Below are 19,202 nucleotides of genomic sequence, written 5' to 3'. Positions count from 1 at the left end.
AGAATCCTTTTCTAATTGGGGCAATCTCTTGGTTATTATTTCAGTGTTTGAAAAAAAGTTAAAATAGCTGAAAACTTTTAAATGAAAAATGAAAACTTGTTTTTAATGTGATACCTTTACTTCATCTAAACATTTTCTAAACATAAGCCTCATTAATTGAGAGACTAATTGGCAAAAATGTATTTTTGAAAATAATGTACAATGTCAAAAATATATAAATGCAAAGAGTGGACAAAAAGTCACTTTCCCTAAAACAAATATTTGTAAAAAAAAAAAAAAAAAATGCACATCCATTTGTCAGCTACTAAATATATCTTATACACTAGTACATTAATGCCCTGATGTTTACACACAGCAGCTCATTAAAAAGTGTTCATACTGTATAAGTATGAACACTATAACTTTTTTATGGAAATGCTGAAATGCATTAGGAAATTATGTTCACATTTCACTGGCACTTAAAGATAATAAACATCCCATTAGCTAAAATTAGCCTTTATTAAAAATCCTAGTTGATGTTAAAAAATCAGAGACTTGTTTATTAATTCATTTAATCTCAGAACTATAAATCACGTCTGGTAATATGGGTGGGAGGGACTCCTCTTAAGTAGAATAAATCTCTTTGTCAATTTTGTGATCAGTTTTGTTGCTTTTGCTGCTGAGAATGTTTCTCATGACACAATGCTAAATATTCAGAGCTACAATATCTGAGTCGTGTACATGAATTTAGCGTATGATGTTCACTCATTTTAATTCTAGAGCATCTTCTGACCTTTTAAGGTCTGCAGCGATGGCAGCAAGATGAGTGAACAACAAAGACTGGAAGAAGTCTGGAGGAAGGAGAAAGATGAAGGTTTTCATTTCATTTGAGAGATGGATGTGTCGGGGTGGCATTTCCACTGCTATTGAATCACATGATGGAAAAGATTCTAGCAGCCTTGGGACAAAACGCTCGGTGTAATTGAGTTGGTTCTGGGGTGGCTGAACCGCACAGACTAATTGGTTTCCTTGCTCTGACTTGTTTCTTTCTGTTCTATATTTACTTCGATTTATTTCACTCCTCTTCTTCTTCTTCTTTTCTTCAGCACAAGTCGCATATACAATATCTTCATTTTCTTTAAGGTAAGACACTACAGTGAATAGGGTAAAAAAAACCTAATAGATATCACCATTCTTCCCTACTTAATTAACCACAGGCCATTGTTTTTGTATTACATTCTTTTTTTTCTGAAATGTTGTTTAAATATGCAAATGAAGCATTGTCTATTTACATTTGCATAGAACAATAAACAACATTGGATTAAGGCACACTGGTTTTCCTGGTGCTTTTGTAATGAGATTCATGCATATCAGTGATTATTGTTTAAATCCTGAATGAGGTGACCTGCTGAAAGATTAGTTGAGTAAATGAATCAGTAAACACTGCCACTAGTATACTTACAGAATAAATTTGTGTTTTTGAATGAATCCTTTGGATGAACGATTCAATGACTCATTTTTCATATACTTGTTTAATTCCTGAATGAATCTGCATTTCTGAACAATCAGTTAAGTAAAGGAATCAATTACTCCTTAATAAAGACAGTCACTTGTTTAGTTTCAGAATAAATTAGTGTTTTTTAATGAACTGATTGAATGAATGATTCAATGACTCATTCATAAATACAGTCAGCTGTTTTTGTTCCTGAAAGAATCAGAGTTTTTGAATGAATAGTTGAGTGAATGATATAGTACTCCTTTATAAAGACAATGTATAAAGACTGTGGACCCTATTTTAACGATTTAAGCACATAGGGCGTAGCACACATAGCACTTAGGGCGTGTCTGACTCCACTTTTGCTGGTTTAACGTCAGTAAAAAAACGTTCCGTGCACCTGGCGCCTGGTCTAAAAGGGTTGTCCCTATCTCTTAATGAGTAATGGCAGTGTTTTGGGCATAACTTGCAATAAACCAATATTGCAGTAAACCAAGAAAAAGTCTCATCTCCCATTCCCTTTAAGAGCCAGTTGCGCTCAAGCCATGTCGGATTCTCTATTTACTCAGTGGAATTTGCGAGGTGAAAGATAGGAAGGCTAATTCTGATACATGCAATGACTATCCATTATGACATGTAGTCATTTTTACATTTATGTAGCCTACACAATAATAATCTTTTACATTGTAATAATTATTTTTTTAATATTTGGCACGTTTGTGTGAAGCTGCGTGTCCCTGTTTGAAATAAACAGAGTGTACACACGTTGTGTACCCGCCTATAGGCGCATATTACTAACGTACTCTTTAAATAAAAAAACTACTGAGCTATTGACTTTAGACCAGGTTTTAGCTGAAGTCAGGGAAGTCGTGGCCTAGTGCTTAGAGAGTTTGACTCTCTAAGGTTGTGGGTTCGAGTCTCGGGCCGGCAATACCATGACTGAGGTGCCCTTGAGCAAGGCACTGAACCCCCAACTGCTCCCCGAGCACCGCAGCATAAATGATGCCCACTGCTACGGGTGTGTGTGTTCACTGCTGTGTGTGTGCACTTTGGATGGGTTAAATGCAGGGCACGAATTCTGAGTATGGGTCACCATACTTGGCTGTATGTCACGTCACTTTTCTTCACTTTAGTTGGCAAATGGCACAGTTGCCTCAAAATATCAACGTGCCAACAATGCGCTTGAACACACTTCATTTTCAGACCAGCACACCAATGAACGCACAAACTGAAGCAAATGCATTTAAACAACCTGGCACAGGACGTGAAAATTATAACTGCGTCGGGCTGAAACTGGCATTTAAAATTTTTAATATAGGATGTGTGATAGGGCCCTATGACTCATTCATAAGTATAGTCACTTGTTTTATTCCTGAATGAATCAGCGTTTTTAAACAAATTGCATGAGTGAATGATTAAATAACTCACTAATAAAGATAGTCACTTGTCACCACCAACTGGCATAACAATGTAACCTGCAGAAAGAGTCACTGGAATATCCTCTTTCTGTTTGCAGAAAGTAATAAATCCTGCTCACACGTTTTCAATGACATTTTCTGAAGCGTATTCATCTGATAAGGAATTCTCATTCACTGCCTGTGTAAAGTATAATGCCACACTGCACTCTGTCTTATTTCCCAGCTGTATACAATTCTTGCTTGTATGGCAGCTCACTGAGAACACTGTGTTCGCTTCGGATGATTTGAAAGCTGATGTCTTTCCATATTAAGAAGCATTCGAGGCATAACAGTGCTCCATGAGTGTTAGAGAGACGAGAGACAGAGAGAAGCAGCTCTTGGCACCTACACTGAATAAAATGAGCATTTCTGCACATCATCATCATCTCTAGTGTGACCGTAAACAGCCACGATGTGTCGCTGCCTCAACAGGTTTACTTTTGCTTATGACTGAAATAGTTTTAAAGGCTTTCTGAGTGTCTCTCTAACACAGTTGGGTAGAATGTGGCTGTTTAGATTAATGGATCTTTTCCGAGATTTGCAGGTTTTTGGTACTGGTTCATCACATTTTTGGCAGTTTTTATTCTTATTTTCTATTTTGTTGGTGCTATGCAATAAAATACAGCATATGCAGATATTTTAGAATGACTTTAAAGAGCAATAAATGTTCAATATATCAGTGGATCTCGACTGGAAGTGTGTTGTTCAAAAAGCAATGCAAAAAAACACTAAATGCAAATAAAAATAGAAGTCTTAGAAGTCTTATCGACTTCTAAAAGGGAGGAGAAATGCATTAAACTAGCTGAGAAAAACCAGCTGAGATCTGGTGTAAAATATGATTTAGGGAAACTTTTGACACGGCATGACCCCTTCATAATGTGCCTTTGACACCTGAATGATACATGCAAGACTCATCTTTTGTAATGATTTGATTCTATGAAGAACATTCATTAATGCTGTTGCCATGGTGAATTTGAATAATTGAGTGGGTTTGAAATGCACATTAAGATGAGATGATTCACAGGAGGGTTATAGAGTGGCTCTCACAGAGTCAACCTGCGATGAACATTTCTGTCTCTGTGATTAGGCGTCAAGATCACCTTCCCCTCTCCATCTCATTTAATGTCTTATTTAAATCAGACATTTGCAGCAGCTCACAGATCACAATGCACATCACTTTGAAAATGTTGCTGACATTTTACTGAGAAAGCAAACCATTCAGATACCAGGAAATGTTTTTCGGTACTTTGGCAAAAATTCTGGCAGTGTTTTCTCAAGCTCTTCCAGTAACATTAATAGAACATTTGTTCAAAATACAATACATGGTATATGTTTTTCTGGACATGCTTACTTGGAGCAATTCATCAGACAAAAATGCAGCTTCAGGGAATAAGTTACAAGTGATATAAGTTATTTTACAATGAGCTGTGTGACATATTAAACAAAACCACCATTAAAACAAAAATTAAAATTCAGTTTGTACAAGATTGGCATGCAAATTAACAAACTTTGTGATATAAAGCATTCAGTTTTTCCACATTTTGTCAAATGAGACATCAAAACCTTTTTTACTGTTTGTTATAGAAAAGTGGATCTTTAAGATGTAACATTGTTACATCTCTGTTGGTTTGAGCGTCATAACCAAACAAACGTTCCCACAACCAATATGAGTTTAGTCTGTTTAAGAGACACTTTTGATTGAAAGTCTGTGTGGTGAAATTCTGGAAAAATTACATTTATCATCTGTTTTTCTTTTCTTTTTCTTTTTTCATAAGAAAACTCTTCAAATTCTCCAAATCACTCTGTGTTCTCTTCTGAGTGGAAGCAGTATGCAATTGTTGTGAGTTAATCTGAGAACTGGGTTATTATTCACTGCTTCTGACCCAAATATTGCATACAGTTGTCAGATAATCCATCGTTCTGCTCTCCATCATCACCCCATGTACAGTTAAAGCAGTGTTTATTTCCCCACAGACACAACCCTTGATCAGCCAGGCTGAAACACAGTTTGCAGGCAATAATATCACGACCCAAGTTATTGTAACTTGCACACCGGTCATTCCAGAGGTTCATAGCAAGAGAATAAAATGTAAAAAAACAAATAAATCAACCTTTCTTCAAACTAGCAGAGTTGCTACAAATACTTTAAATGGCTTTGCATGTTCAGTAAACTAATGTCAGTAGAGATTGTATTCATTTAAACAAACTTCATGATCATTTTATTTCAGACAAATGAAATAAAGTGGCTGAAAACATTTATTTTATTATTATTATTTAGTAAGTATTATAGTTATTAATATACTGAATTAATTTTAATGTGTATATTTTTTCATTTGAATTTTAGTTAAAGTTTCAGTATTTTTGTTGGTACTTAGATTGTTTTTTTATATGTCTTTATATAGTTTTTATTCAAACTAATTTACATTTGCTAAAATCTGATAACTACTTTATAATTAATGATCATTATAAAGAAAATATTCATTGAAATCACTTTATTTTCAGTATAGAGTTGCAGCTCTACGTTGCTTTCTCATATTCTTTAAAGCATGCATTACAAATACAGATTTTTGGCTTTTTTTTCTCATTTTAGTGACACTGTCTGTTCTCAGATGCTACAGTCTGACACATTATAATTCACTGATAGTCGTCTGGGATGCTGCATTTGTGAGCAGCAGTTGTTTACTGACTGGACTTGTTTCCATGTGCATTAGAATGAAGCATTTCCTTGTTTATATGCCTCTGCAGGCAGCGTTTTCACATGCGGTCATTTGTCTCCATTAGTGCTGCCAAACACACTGGCTAATGAAGCCGGTTTTGCTCTCATTGTCAGAGACTGTTGTGGTGGCTTCTCTTTATTATTTCATTCACTATTTGCTCTCTTCCCGTGAGAGAGTTTCAATTATCATCTGTTTGGTGTGTGAGTCTTTCCCTTTTATTAATTCCATCAAATTTCTATGAAACTATAAAAGACGGAGGGTCATATTGAGGAAATCTCACGTTGAACCAAAAATGGTGCATCCATGTGCACAGATTGGGTTTCAAAAAGTTCTGATGTTGAATTCTATTTCTGTGCTGTAATTGTGTGTTATTGGATGTCATATTGATATTACAGCCAACAAACACAGACTTCTTGCGTGCATTTCCCTTCCAGTTATTTGTCTGTTTTTTATCGAGCTGCAAATAGCAGTACTAAAATGCTCCTTTATGTAATATGTGAAAGAGGAATAGAAAAGTATGTGCCATTCTCAGCCTCTCAAGGGCAATTACTGTGCCAGTGAAATACCTGCTGTCATGCTGCTGTTATGAAGGCAGGGAACACATAAAAGCAGCACCATTAGGAGACCAATAGAAAACTGACCTTACCACACACACATATTACCCAACATCCATGCCAGGACTTCAGAGTGCTTATCTGACTTCATGAATCTGGTTTCCTCTCATTCATATCTGCTTAGACAATCAGTACGTTAACACGGACAACAGTATTCCGATTATAACACAACTAAGACAGTACTCTGATTAAGAATCTACCACGTAAACAGAGATTTTTGATGAACTTAATCTGGCTAAAGTCATTCTCGAATTAAGACATGTGGAGTATTCCTATTTTAGTCGCATAATCAAAGTGCAGTATTGACATGTACACACCTTCATCACACTATTACAGTCGTGTAGGACATTTTGCGACATGATACACACATGGCAGTGATTCGTTTGACAGTGAACAAAAGAGCATTTTATTTATCCTTTTTTGCTAACTCGGGTATATTTACATTTATATGAATGCTGATTAATGCACAATGCCCCCTTTTTTAAATGAATAACTATATAAAAATAATAATCAAATAAGCCTTTGAGCTTGACCAGAGCAAATTTCTGAAAGTCTAATATAACTTTTGCTCCTCCTTTATAAGTCAAGATAAAAGTGCCTGCTTGCATTGGAAGCATATTTATTTTATTTTAAATTTAGAGTTCAGCTGGAACTGCAGAAGAGGAGCAAGTGTCTCCGAGTTGTTCATTTCAAGCATGGTTTCTCCTCACTCTCTCTTTTTGTCTGTCATATGTGCATCTGTTGTTAATGCCCGTTTGTGAGCGGTGAGTGTTCTGGGTCTTGGCATCTCAAAGCTGGCACTTCTGAACAGACACACATGGCTTTCAGGAGCAGAGACCATCCCTCAACATGAAACAGTGTAATGAAATCCCATCTGCTGCAGCTCTCAAACACAGCCAGGAATAATACAAGCGTTTAGTGTGCGTTTGTGCACTTTACAACACCAGCAAGATCATTCTCTGAGACAATAAGCAAAAGCAAAGTTTTGGGCTTGTAAGACTGACCTCATCTGGATACACGAAATCCAAAGTTGCATGGTGTGCACTGTGCAGTGATGCAGGAAAAAAAGGAGTAGATATTGTATTTATCATTTTGAATGTACGTATATCATCTGTGCAATTTTCATATGCATAACATATTCATGCAAAGTATTTTTACAAGCTATATTGCAAAAAAATATTTTCTTACATAGGGCAGTTTTTTACTAAACATGGCAAATTAGCACGAGAGCGCAATTCCAAAAGAGCGCCGATGGGAGTGGGAATTTCAGCGGATTATTTACTCACAACGTGAAAATTAAAGAACACAGACACAACATCTCATTTACATATTGACCAACAGTGTGTGCCTGGACCTTTTCGTTAACATTTAAAGCACTAACTCATTAATACAGCAAGCCAATCAATTATCCCATTGATCAATTAAGCCCTGAGGACAAAATAAAATCTCAAAACAGCCAATGCTGTGAGCCGCAGTGATGCCTGAAATCCAGGGCCATTCAAGATCCAGCATAAAGACAAGCTTTAAGAAAATCTATATTCTCTACTTGAGCTTTGAGTCATGTTTCAGATCATACTGTGTGGAAGTATGAAGACGTCTGACAGCATTCAGTGGCACCTTCAAGGTTAGCAGCTGCTAAAGTGCTGGCCTTGCCCTTCACCGCAAGAGAGACATTTAAATCCGCCAGACTATATCTGCAATAAAACGCTGCTTTTAGAAGCAAACATCACTGATTAAAAAGTTCAGAGAGAGACAGCATGCAATTTTTCTAGTGACCTTTAAGGCAACTAAGAACTTGTGAAAACCTTTTAGCCACACAGGAAACTGCTGTGTGAATGATTTTACTTAGTATAGAGAGTGCACAATAATTTTTTCTCTTTTTTATGCCTTTCATTGGATAGGACAATAGAGTGCGGACAGGAAAGCATTAAAGGGAGAGAGATTGGCACAGGACCTTGAGATGGGAATCGAACTCGGGTCGTAGAGAGCACAATTGCACTATATGTTGGTTCTAACCATGAGACTATCGGCACAAACAATAATTAATTTTCCTAGGAGGGGTTCCTTTAATTTCTACTGTTTTATTTTATTTTATTTTGAAACTGAAACTAAACATGATTGCTGCCATCTTTTAATGAATCTCCCCCGAGACCATTTTTGACAAACAGTTACAATACACCAGCAAGTTCATGTTAAACATCACCTCTATGTCAGAAAAGACAAAGCACACACGTTCAGTCAGGGACGAGACTCCCTTGGGCTCAGACCTGATCCTTAAGTCTGTGAGTCGTTTTGAGAACTGGACATATTAACATTTGTGAGGCTGGTTCAACTATTTTAGCACAGGTTATTCCATTTCCTTCAGCCTTACAGCTATGTTTAATATTTATGAATCTGCCAGATATGCTTGGACTTTCTGTAATATTATAAAATACTGCAGTCTGGCTCACTGAAATGGAAGCAAAGACCAGTAAAGCAATGCATATGCTGCTCGAATAAACACTAGAGGTTTGCATTACAATGTTTTATACAAATAATGGCTGTATAATAATAATAATAATAATAATAATAATAATATATATATATATATATATATATATATATATATATATATATATATATATATATATATAGCCTAATAAATTATAAATAAATATTATTATATTTTGTACAGACATCCTAGCTGGTTTTGTTGTAAAAAAAAAAAAAAAAAAAAAAAAAGTTGCACCATAAGCTTGTTTTGTGTTTGTGACTACAAATGATGACATCTGCTCATCTGCAGGTGTACACATGCTACGCTGTTAACTGAAAAGTCTGTGTTCTTAAAACGGGGCAATAACGGTGTTCTTATGGACAATAAATGTTTAGTCTGCACACATAGAAAGTGACTTTCACCGGATAGTATGCAGGGAACGGTTCATGAATTACCTTTCATATAGCTCCGCCTAAATAATCGTTCAGCAGTCCGCATCACACGTGCCCCTCCTCCGTGTGTGTTCCTCCGCCGCAGCCGCGCGGCAATTAGTGCGCTCCGGAGCGTGACGAACACAGACACCGACCGACGCTCAGTCAGGTGCCGCTTTACCGGCAGGATCTGGTGAGCACTAAAGCACAAATGCGCTCGTTTGGAGAGATGCTGTGGATTATACACTCGGTGGGACTTTATGCCCAAATCAGCGCGAATTTGGCAGTGGACAATCACGTATCTGGAAACGGTAGGTGTTTGTGAGGAACGGAAACAAACGGAATGGCATTGAGTTGAGTTGAGTGTGGTGGGATGTGTCTCAAACGAACATTTCTGGAGCATCAAAAAGCAGCATGAACTGATTCAGAACGCCCAAAATCCTGTCCCTTTTTCTTTTCTTTCTTTCTTTCTTTTTTTTATTTTTATTTTTTAACATTAATAAATATTTGAGTTTGAAACCACTTAGCTTAAGTAATGTTTTGAAAGTTAGGCTTCTTGGAAATTAATCTTAAATTTCTTAGAGGAGAAAAGGTTAAGATTGTTATGATTAAAATGGTAATAACAGAAATAGCATTTTAAAGGCAAGCCACATTAAAACAAATACTATTGAGAATAGCATACAACTGACTACAGGACAGACCAGGGCAAGTTGTTACATTATATGTCTCATAAGTTGTCAGAGTATATATGTTCCCATATTGAGTAAAAATGCCATTTACAAATGCATGTGGCCTACTTAACACCTAGTTAAAACAGTCTGAAGTATAATCATTTTTTTTGTGAATTCTGTTTTTTAATCTAAAATCATAGCTGTCAGTGTAGAAAAAAAGAAAACAGTGAATTTTGTGCTGCTCATGTCCATCTTGGCTTTAGTGTCTTGATATTGTGCTGATGCTTCAGTCACTGTAACCAGTGAAGATGTATCGGATATGGACTACAGTCTTCAAACAAACAGATTAGATTTCATCTTTTGCTAAATGAAAGTGAAGGAATCCCCGGGATTAAATACACAAAGCCTTAGAATTTTTGTTAATGTTAATGGAATTGTTAATTTTGTTGTAATGTTTGGCTTGTGTAAAAACTGTGGGAAGTTATTTGTTACTTTATTGAGCCTTTTCCTAAAAACTTCTCGAGGTGTCATTTGTTTCCTCAAATTCCTTGGAAATAGTTTGACAGTATTTTCTAGTATATTCTCTTGAGCAGAGCGGCTCTTTGGCTGTATATTTTTGTGCAACCGTGAACTTTTCCTCTGCTTTGTTCTTCAGCATCGTGTGATTAATGCTCTGTGGATTTTTGAGATGCACCTCTGTCTTTGATCAATAGAAACGAGCGTGCTGTGAACGAGCTGAGTATTGATCAGTTACCTTCAAACTCTCAGATTAGCACCACCGTCCTCTCCACTGGGAGTCAATTAAAAGTTAAAGTTAGTCCTGATATCTTGTGTTTTTGTGAAGCGTACAGGCGGACTGAAGAGTTTCATGTTCTGCATAAGAAAGTGTAGAAGCTGTATAGCAGACAACTGTGAGTTATACAGTCAGAATGATGAGATATAAACCACCAATTCTGAATTTTTTTCTTGCAATTATGAGTGAATATAATGCATTTATGACATTCTGACTTCTTTTGTCAGAATTATGAGGAAAAAAGTTGAAGGCAGTTAAATCTTTAAAAACGTTTTGTTCAATTAAAGAAAGAGAAAAAATGAAGAAACAGCTGGAATATATCTGGAAAAAGTTCAGTTTTTGGTTCAGCGCTTAGACAAAAATCTGTTCAAACCACAAAGTATTATTTAGCCTTTGTTATTAATTGGGATGTAAAATAAAAGTGAATGTGATTGTGCGTTTAGTATGTCCAGTACATTGAAACATGTCTGATGGGAGATTTTCTGTACAGAATTTGTCATCTCCTCATCGGCTGTGATCTCTCTCTCTGTGTCTCAGGTCAGCGTGAGCTGGTTTAATAATGTCTACAGGGGGTTTTGTTCAGACAGGGGGTCCAGCTGGGTTTGACCTCTGCTATCTGCTGTTTTCGTCTGTATGGAGGTCTTCCTCCAGCTGAGATTAAACCAGTCAACCCTTTGTTGAGTTGAGAAAGAACAAATATCATGCTGGTGTCAACAACTTCCCTTCTGTCTCATTCATTATATCTTACACACACTTACTTTCGTCATTCAGGGGTAAACATGTTGAGAATCTCTGCAGTAGGTAATGCATGCATCTCTGCAGGTAGAGAGATCTGTGCATGAACTAGTGTCTATATGATTTTTACTTGACATCAGATGAATTTTATATATTTGTAGACATCTTATTGAAGCATTTATATAATAAAAATGAAGTGGTTTTGTGGTTATTACAATGCCCTACAAACAAAATGCCCTACAAATTCATAAAATGCATAATATACAGACGCATCATATTTAAATTTTAATTCAAATGTCTTTATTGTCATTGTCAAAAAAATTTGGCTCCCTGTACAAAAAGTGAACATGTGCACACAGATATTAAAAAAAAAAGTGCATGGTAACAGAGGATTGGTTATTTACATTTGTTAGATTACACTTTCAGTAAAACATTGCTGGTTTGTAAAGGTGTTTTTATGCATCAAACAGTGAATCATTTCAATTGGTAGCCAATTTTGCAAATGTCAAAAATTGTTCCAAAGTCATTCAAAGGCCGATAAGTCAATACAATGTTCCAGTAATTATAAAATACAAATTATACTAGCCATCCATTGTATAGACAGGCACTCTATGCTCACAATTTTGCTTAATATGTTAAACATAGTAAGAAATAAAGCATTGCACATACAAATGCATTCACCCTTTGGGTTACAGTATAGCAATTATGTGTTTAATGTAGAACAGTGTGGCCTTTAATAAAAGGTTAAAAGGTAATTCATTTCACTGAATTAATCAAAAATAGTACAGTTATCGAATTCATAATTAACTTGAATTGATTGCACCAGCATGCAGTTATGCACATGAAATTATTTTAGTGCATTTCCATGGAAACACATCTTCATGAAGAAAGAGCATTCCAAGACAAGGTTCCTGGGAAATCAGTCAGGGGAAGTGTACAGGATGATTTGTACAGCATTGGCAACACCTCCAGCTACTGTAGCATGTGGCGGTCGTATCTTGCTGCGTTAATGCTGCTCTGCTGGAAACCTCATAAAAACAGAAAAACTGGAAGCAAAGTACAAAGAATGAGAAGAAAACACTATGCAATCCACAAGGACACTGGAACCTGAAAGAAAATTCATCTACCAACAGACAGCAACCCAACAAGAGTGAGATGATGGAGTCTGTGTTACTGCTGGGCAGACAATAACACTGCAGCATTTTAAACTCTGGATAATTACCTTTATACCAACTGAATGGAGACTGTGCATATTAATGACCAGAGGAACTGTAGGATGCACAGACTTTCTCTCTCCAACAAAGAAAACAGATGGTCATGGTGTACATTCTCATTACAGAAACAGAGAGCAGAAATCAGGGAGTAATTACCAGGATGCAAAGGGAAAAGATGTTTATGTGGTGTGTGTGTGTGTGTGTGTGTGTGTGTGTGTGTGTGTGTGTGTGTGTGTGTGTGTGTGTGTTTGTGTGTGTGTGTGTGTGTGTGTGTGTGTGTGTGTGTGTGGAGCTGATTGGATATAATCTCAATATGAAACTACAGACCTAAAGGGCTCAGTTGCACTACAAAACAAAGATTATAAGAGTATATTTAGCAAGAAACTATAATTTAAGTCTTTCTTATTCTTTAATTTGAAGTTAATTGCTGTTTCTTTGGACACTTTACTAAATGCACCACTATTATGTGCATTTTCATAAAATGTGAGTCATTTGATTGATAATGTAATCAAAATATTTCCTGTAATTATTATTGTTGATAACATAAAAATCCACTACTTAATTTTGAGAAATAAAGCATTTTATTTTAATATAATGGCATGTTATCAACATTTCTGCATACATTGAACAAGGATTTTGTTTTCTGTGAATTTTGTTGAGCAGCTATATTTTATTCATAGCTTAATTAAAACATGACAAGTAATATCAATATAATATTACTAAAAGTAATCTACAACATAACTTAATTCATTAGCTTATTATAAGGTGTTAATACTGTTAATTAAAGCAGCAAATTGTTTATCTGCATTTTTTAAGTTTTCTTGCTCAGTTAGAATTTAGAATCAGATCAGTTTTATAATGTATGATTCTATCTGCTTTTATGCACATATATTTATGCACCTATATTGTAATGATATTGTAATGCAATACTAAATACAATGCAATGTACAGTTTACCGTACTGACAGATTATAGGTAGATATGAAAGCGAATGTTTCTGATATGCAGTCAAACATAAAGATATGTTTGACTTGTTACGATGATCAATGAGAAAAGCTGTAGAGGAGGAGTTGGAGAGCACAGAAGACGAGACGGTGGATGAGAGCAGCTGTTGTGTTTATGCAGATCAAGCATGACTTTTGTTTACTGGTTGTGATTTGCGTTTGTTTGAGTACTAGTGCTGCATGGCTTCAAAATGCTGGCCATGCTTGAATCATAAATGTGGTATTTTGAAGTTTGTTGACTGCAATGCAGTTTTATATCCCTTCACTAAATTATCAAAAAATCTTCAAAGCTCTTTGATGCCCAAGCAAATGTAATAGGCCTAGTTTCGTTTTTCCCATTAGATATTCTTAATATTTATAGCACAGCATTTCCAAACAAGATGCCTAAACCATAATGTCAGAGTGGTTCTACTCTTAAAATAAATCAAAAATTAAGTTTGAATTGAATTGGAAAGTTTTAACTGAATTGTTCTTAATCAATGTCGATGACATTTAACATCCATGGAACCTTTACATTCCAAAAAAAAAAAGAAAAAAAAAAAAGGTTCTTTAGATTTTTTAAAATGTTTTTCAAACTAGGAAAAAAAAGTGGTTATTTTAAAAGTGCTGTATGCAATTTTGTGACTGTACTAAAGCATAAAAACATTATGTTTGCAGATATTATTTTACATTCTGTTTACATGTAAAAAAAAAAAAAAAAAAAATAATAATAATAATAATAATAATAATAATAATAATAATAATAATAATAATTTGAGTTCTGTGGGGAAGTTTTTGTTTTGGTCTGTGTGACTCCGCCCAATGCCAATTTACCCAATAGTATTACAACACCCCGAGTTGCCAGATGGTGGAAAACACAACATATTGCAGTCATGGAATCCGCAAACAAACTGGGTCATAGATCACAGATTCTACACAACCTAAAAAAACAACAGCATCCATCTAAAAAGTTCTGTGACCAGAGGAATTAAAACATAAATCAACTCAACAAAAAAGGCTTGTTACCTTTCGCTGTCATTTGTGCTCATTCCTGTTGCGTGTCTTCAATCTGTCAACCCACGTGAGCGTTAAGTCTTAGGAAAGTGGGAGAAACAATGTTTTTTTTTTTCATTTCAGCCACTAGCTGTCAATATTACATGCTGCACCTTTAAACCTGATCACTGAAAGTTTCTTTGAGGAACCAAATATAGTTATTCTATGGCATCACTGCGAAAACCCCCTGAAATGTTTAATTTTAACAGTGTAGGCTATTTTTTTTAAAATATAATCATATGTTGTCAATTATTCCTTTATTATTCTTTGAATATTATTTTTTGGTCTCTACCAAGATTTGTGTGTGTGTGTGTGTGTGTGTGTGTGTGTGTGTGTGTGTGTGTGTGTGTGTGTGTGTGTGTGTGTGCGCAAAACTCCAAAAACTTAACACTCAAACTAGTAAAACACCAACAACTTTTATTGCTCTTCACCTGAAGTACGATTACAAGAGTACATTGTCAATTTATAACGACTTGTTTTCATGTGGTACCTAGCGCAGTAGTTCAGTGAGAAATAAATATCAGAAATGAATGAAGACATTGAGAGCATTAGTTTGCAGAAGCAGTTTCTTAGGAGAACATTTTAGTCCCTTTAGGCAGTCAGCAGACATACAGACTCTGTGTGTGTGTGTGTGTGTGTGTTTTATACCAATGAATTAATTATATTGTTTGTCCTCAGATGTGTCTGCTTAATTATCTCCAGTCCTTTTGCAATTAATTTGTTTTCCTGAGCATCGGACTGTCAGACCTTTAAACACACACACACACACACACACACACACACACACACACACACACACATATCACACAAACACACACACACACACACACACACACACACACACACACACACATACACACATACACACAAACACACACACACACACACACGTTTGTTTTTGTGAATTGTGGGGACAACCCATAGGCGTAATTGTTTTTATACTGTACAAACTGTATATTCTGTCACCCTACACCAACCCTACACCTAACCCTACCCCTTACAGTAAACTTTGTGCATTTTTACTTTCTCAAAAAAACTCATTCTGTATGGTTTATAAGCGTTTTGATAAATGGGGACTTGGGTTATGTCCTCATAAGTCACCCTCTCCTTGTGATACCTGTGTCATACCCATGTCATTATACAAAGTTATGTCCTGATATGTCATAAAAACACACGCACACACACACACACACACACAGACACAGACACACACACACACAATACTGAAAGTATCTGTGTGAAGAGATTAATGGAAACAGTTGCTGTTAAGAGCAGGATGACTAATGGTCAATAAAACGCATATAGTGTCAAGTGTAGTTTTTAGAATCTCTGTTTCTCTGCAGCTCTTTTCACCGAGGTTCCTCAGGACGTGGTCTCTCAGGCTGGAGATGATGTGGAGATGGCCTGCTCCTTCAGAGGCACTAGTTCCTCCTCCGTCTCATTGGAGATCCAGTGGTGGTACACCAGACACAGCAGAGAGTGGGCGGAGCAACCAACATGGACGACCAATCCGGAAAGCCTCATTTTATTTGTTCAGATATTTTTACGTGACCTTATTTTAAATATACATACAGTTTGGCCTATATATATTTGGACACAGGCACACATTTTATTATTTTAGCTGTTGACCAAAACATATTCAAGTTACAGTTATATAATGAATATGGGCTTAAAGTACACACTTTGAGGAAAGGTTACAGCTCTTTGAAGCTTAAAGTCTGTACTTCAATTGCATCTTGATTGTTTCATTTTTATTCTATTCTGGTTGCATACAGAGCCAAAATTATAAAAATGTGTCAGTATACAAATATATGTATGGAGATAACTGTGTATGCATACATATATATACAGTTAAACAGTTAATTTTCATTTAGAATGTGTGTCTACAGGTGGTTTCACAGGAAAACACACCAAAGGGAGCAACTAAAATAAGTGTGAGTTTTGCATTTTGAAATTTCTCTTAATTTGACTAAACGTAAGTGCTTAATGGTCAGGTTCACATATGCATTATCTTCTGACACTTCACATTCATATCAGCACATTCTGATCAAACAAAGACTTATTCACGCTATTTTCTTGTTCACATTATTCACTTTAGCTTATTCTTTTAATGTTAATTTTTAAGTAATTCTGCAGCAATTTAATCATCTCATTAATTCTTATTCATGTTTTTGGCAACAACAAACAAAAGTGCAACTAATTACAAAATGTAGACCAACAGGGTATTTCATGTTTCTGTATATTCATTATATTCATTAATTTTACTTTTTTGTAAGAGAATGTCGCTCCAAATATGCTTCTTCAGTAGATGTACTCATTTTAATTGGTGCACATAAACATGATTGGTTTTCTTAATTCCCAGACGTAATTAGCTCCAAAGGGCTTGCTTTGTTGGTCGAATGTTATTGTTCAATAATCATATTTTGTGTTTGTTTTAAGTGGTAAAAGTGGTTGGCAGCAACATCTCCCATAAGCTTCGTCTGTCTAGCGTCAGACCATCAGACGAGGGAACGTACGAATGTCGAGTCACTGACTTCAGTGAAAGCCGAGCCCAGCGGCACAGAGTTCAGGCGTATCTACAGGTACAGCCAGACCTCCAGCAGGAACACCAGAGTCCCGTCCGCAACAGAGACCAGAAGAACAAAGAGGAGAAGAAGACATCAGATGAGAACGCAGGTCCTGAAGATCGTCAGAAGAGCCACCATAAGAGAGAAGAAGAGCAGAGAACGCAGCAAGTGGCCCATCAGTTTCATGAAGAGGATCATCATCAGCTCCACGAGGGGAACAAGACAAGAACGGGAAAGAAACACCAATCAGAGAGCACAGATTTGAAGACAGAGTGACTGTCCTGCTGAAAACTGCACACGAGATGAGAGACGTCTCGATAAAACTAGAACAGTCCTGATGTTACGAACCGTATCCTGACACAAGTTGTCCACATAATTAGTCTTAACATTAGTTTTATTGCAAAATGAAAATGTTGTGATTTGTGTTCTATAAAAAGGAATCAGCAATGTGTCGATTTAAAGGGATAGTTTGCCTAAACGTGATTCTAAAGTTTTTAAAATTGAACCTACTCACCTTTGGAACCATCTCTGTTTGCTAGTCATCTTAAAAACACTAGGCAATCAGCAAAACTTTTGTTTTCTTTGTGTTGGATGTCAGTATAAAAGTTTAGGTTTTACTCAGGCTACACCTTTTTTATTTTTCTGGTCATGTGGTCATCGAATGGAGAAGAACTGAATGAATAAAACAGCAGCAGAAACGAGAGGTGATTATTAATGACTGAGAAGAAACGAAGGGGGAGAATTTAGCCGCAGGCAGAGAGTGAAATGTTAATTTATTCATTAGAAAAAAGGGACAGACAAGGACTGAATGTAATATATTTTTTTTGTTGGTGATGTTATACTCCTACACATTTTATTTGTATGTGATTTTCATTTGTTTAGCTTGTATCTTGACAAAAATGTGTTGCGCACAAGATGGTAAATGGCTAGTGTGTGTGTGTGTGTGTGTGTGTGTGTGTGTGTGTGTGTGTGTGTGTGTGTGTGTGTGTGTTTTATAAGACTTTGAAATAGAGCTACATTTCTAAATGGGCGTTTCCATTAATGTTGAACAGATGTTCTGCAGTTTTCTGATGTTAAAGTGATTTTAATGATGCATCTTCTGTATATCTGCTTTGTTCTGCTTTGATGTTATGTATGGAAGGAGATGTTTCATTTATGTAACTTTATTGGATTTCTGAAGATATTGTCACTTGTTTCAATTAATAAGTAATATAAACCTATTAAAAATAATTGCAAACATTCTACGTGTGGAATGATCAAGGTTCTCAAACCTTGATTGACTGTGTTGTGTTCAAAAATATGATGCATGTCTGTTTTTGATGCAAGTATCTCGTGTTTATGTTCAGTCTGTCTCATCAGGCTTCTTTGAACATTTGCATGATGCAACACTGCCACCCTCAGGATAAAAGTGTCCAAAGCCCACTTACACATACAGTACAGGTCAAAAGTTTGGAAACATTACTATTTTTAATGTTTTTGAAAGAAGTCTTTTCTGCTCATCAAGCCTGCATTTATTTGATCAAAAATACAGAAAAAAACAGTAATATTGTGAAATATTATTACAACTTAAAATAATAGTTATTATTTGAATATACTTAAAAAAAAAAAAAACTTCCTGTGATGCAAAGCTGAATTTTCACCATCATTACTCCAGCCTTCAGTGTCACATGTAACATCCAGTCTATCACATGATCATTTAGAAATCATTCTAATATTCTGATTTATTATGAGTGTTGGAAACAGTTCTGCTGTCTAATATATTTGATGAACAAAAGGTTAAAAAGAACTGCATTTATTCAAAATAAAAAAAATGTCTAATATATATTCTAATAATATATTTTCTTTACTATCACTTTTTATCAATTTAACACATCCTTGCTGAATAACAGTATTGATTTTATTTAAAAAAAGAAAGAAAAAAAAATTACTGACCCCAAATTACTGACCAGTAGTGTATATTGTTATTACAAAATATTTATATTTTAAAAACATAGCTTCTTTTTTTTTTTTTACTTTTTTTA

General features: G+C 35.6%; 2 protein-coding genes across 6 annotated transcripts in view; one reads left to right on the top strand and one right to left on the bottom strand.

The window, feature by feature from the left end:
* Positions 1–19,202, bottom strand: part of LOC109056731 (E3 ubiquitin-protein ligase TRIM39-like) — an 820,810-nt gene that overhangs the window by 210,510 nt on the left and 591,098 nt on the right. The gene's annotated exons all lie outside the window — the stretch shown is intronic.
* On the top strand, positions 9,257–18,423 carry vstm2l (V-set and transmembrane domain containing 2 like). Of its 2 annotated transcripts, none has more exons than XM_042725323.1 (4): positions 9,257–9,477; positions 15,958–16,127; positions 16,504–16,548; positions 17,053–18,423. In XM_042725323.1, exons 1-4 carry the CDS (start codon positions 9,378–9,380, stop codon positions 17,455–17,457), a joined length of 720 nt encoding a protein of 239 aa, XP_042581257.1. In that variant the 5' UTR covers positions 9,257–9,377; the 3' UTR covers positions 17,458–18,423. The 2 variants fall into 2 exon arrangements, with proteins under 2 accessions (XP_042581257.1, XP_042581256.1); XM_042725322.1 differs by having other exon boundaries at positions 9,261–9,477; positions 15,958–16,124; positions 16,501–16,548.

This window comes from Cyprinus carpio, chromosome B6 (genome assembly GCF_018340385.1).
Source record: "Cyprinus carpio isolate SPL01 chromosome B6, ASM1834038v1, whole genome shotgun sequence".
Taxonomy (NCBI): Eukaryota; Metazoa; Chordata; class Actinopteri; order Cypriniformes; family Cyprinidae; genus Cyprinus; species Cyprinus carpio.
The sequence above is the reverse complement of the archived record's forward strand: the minus strand, read 5'-3'. Positions and strand labels throughout refer to the sequence as shown.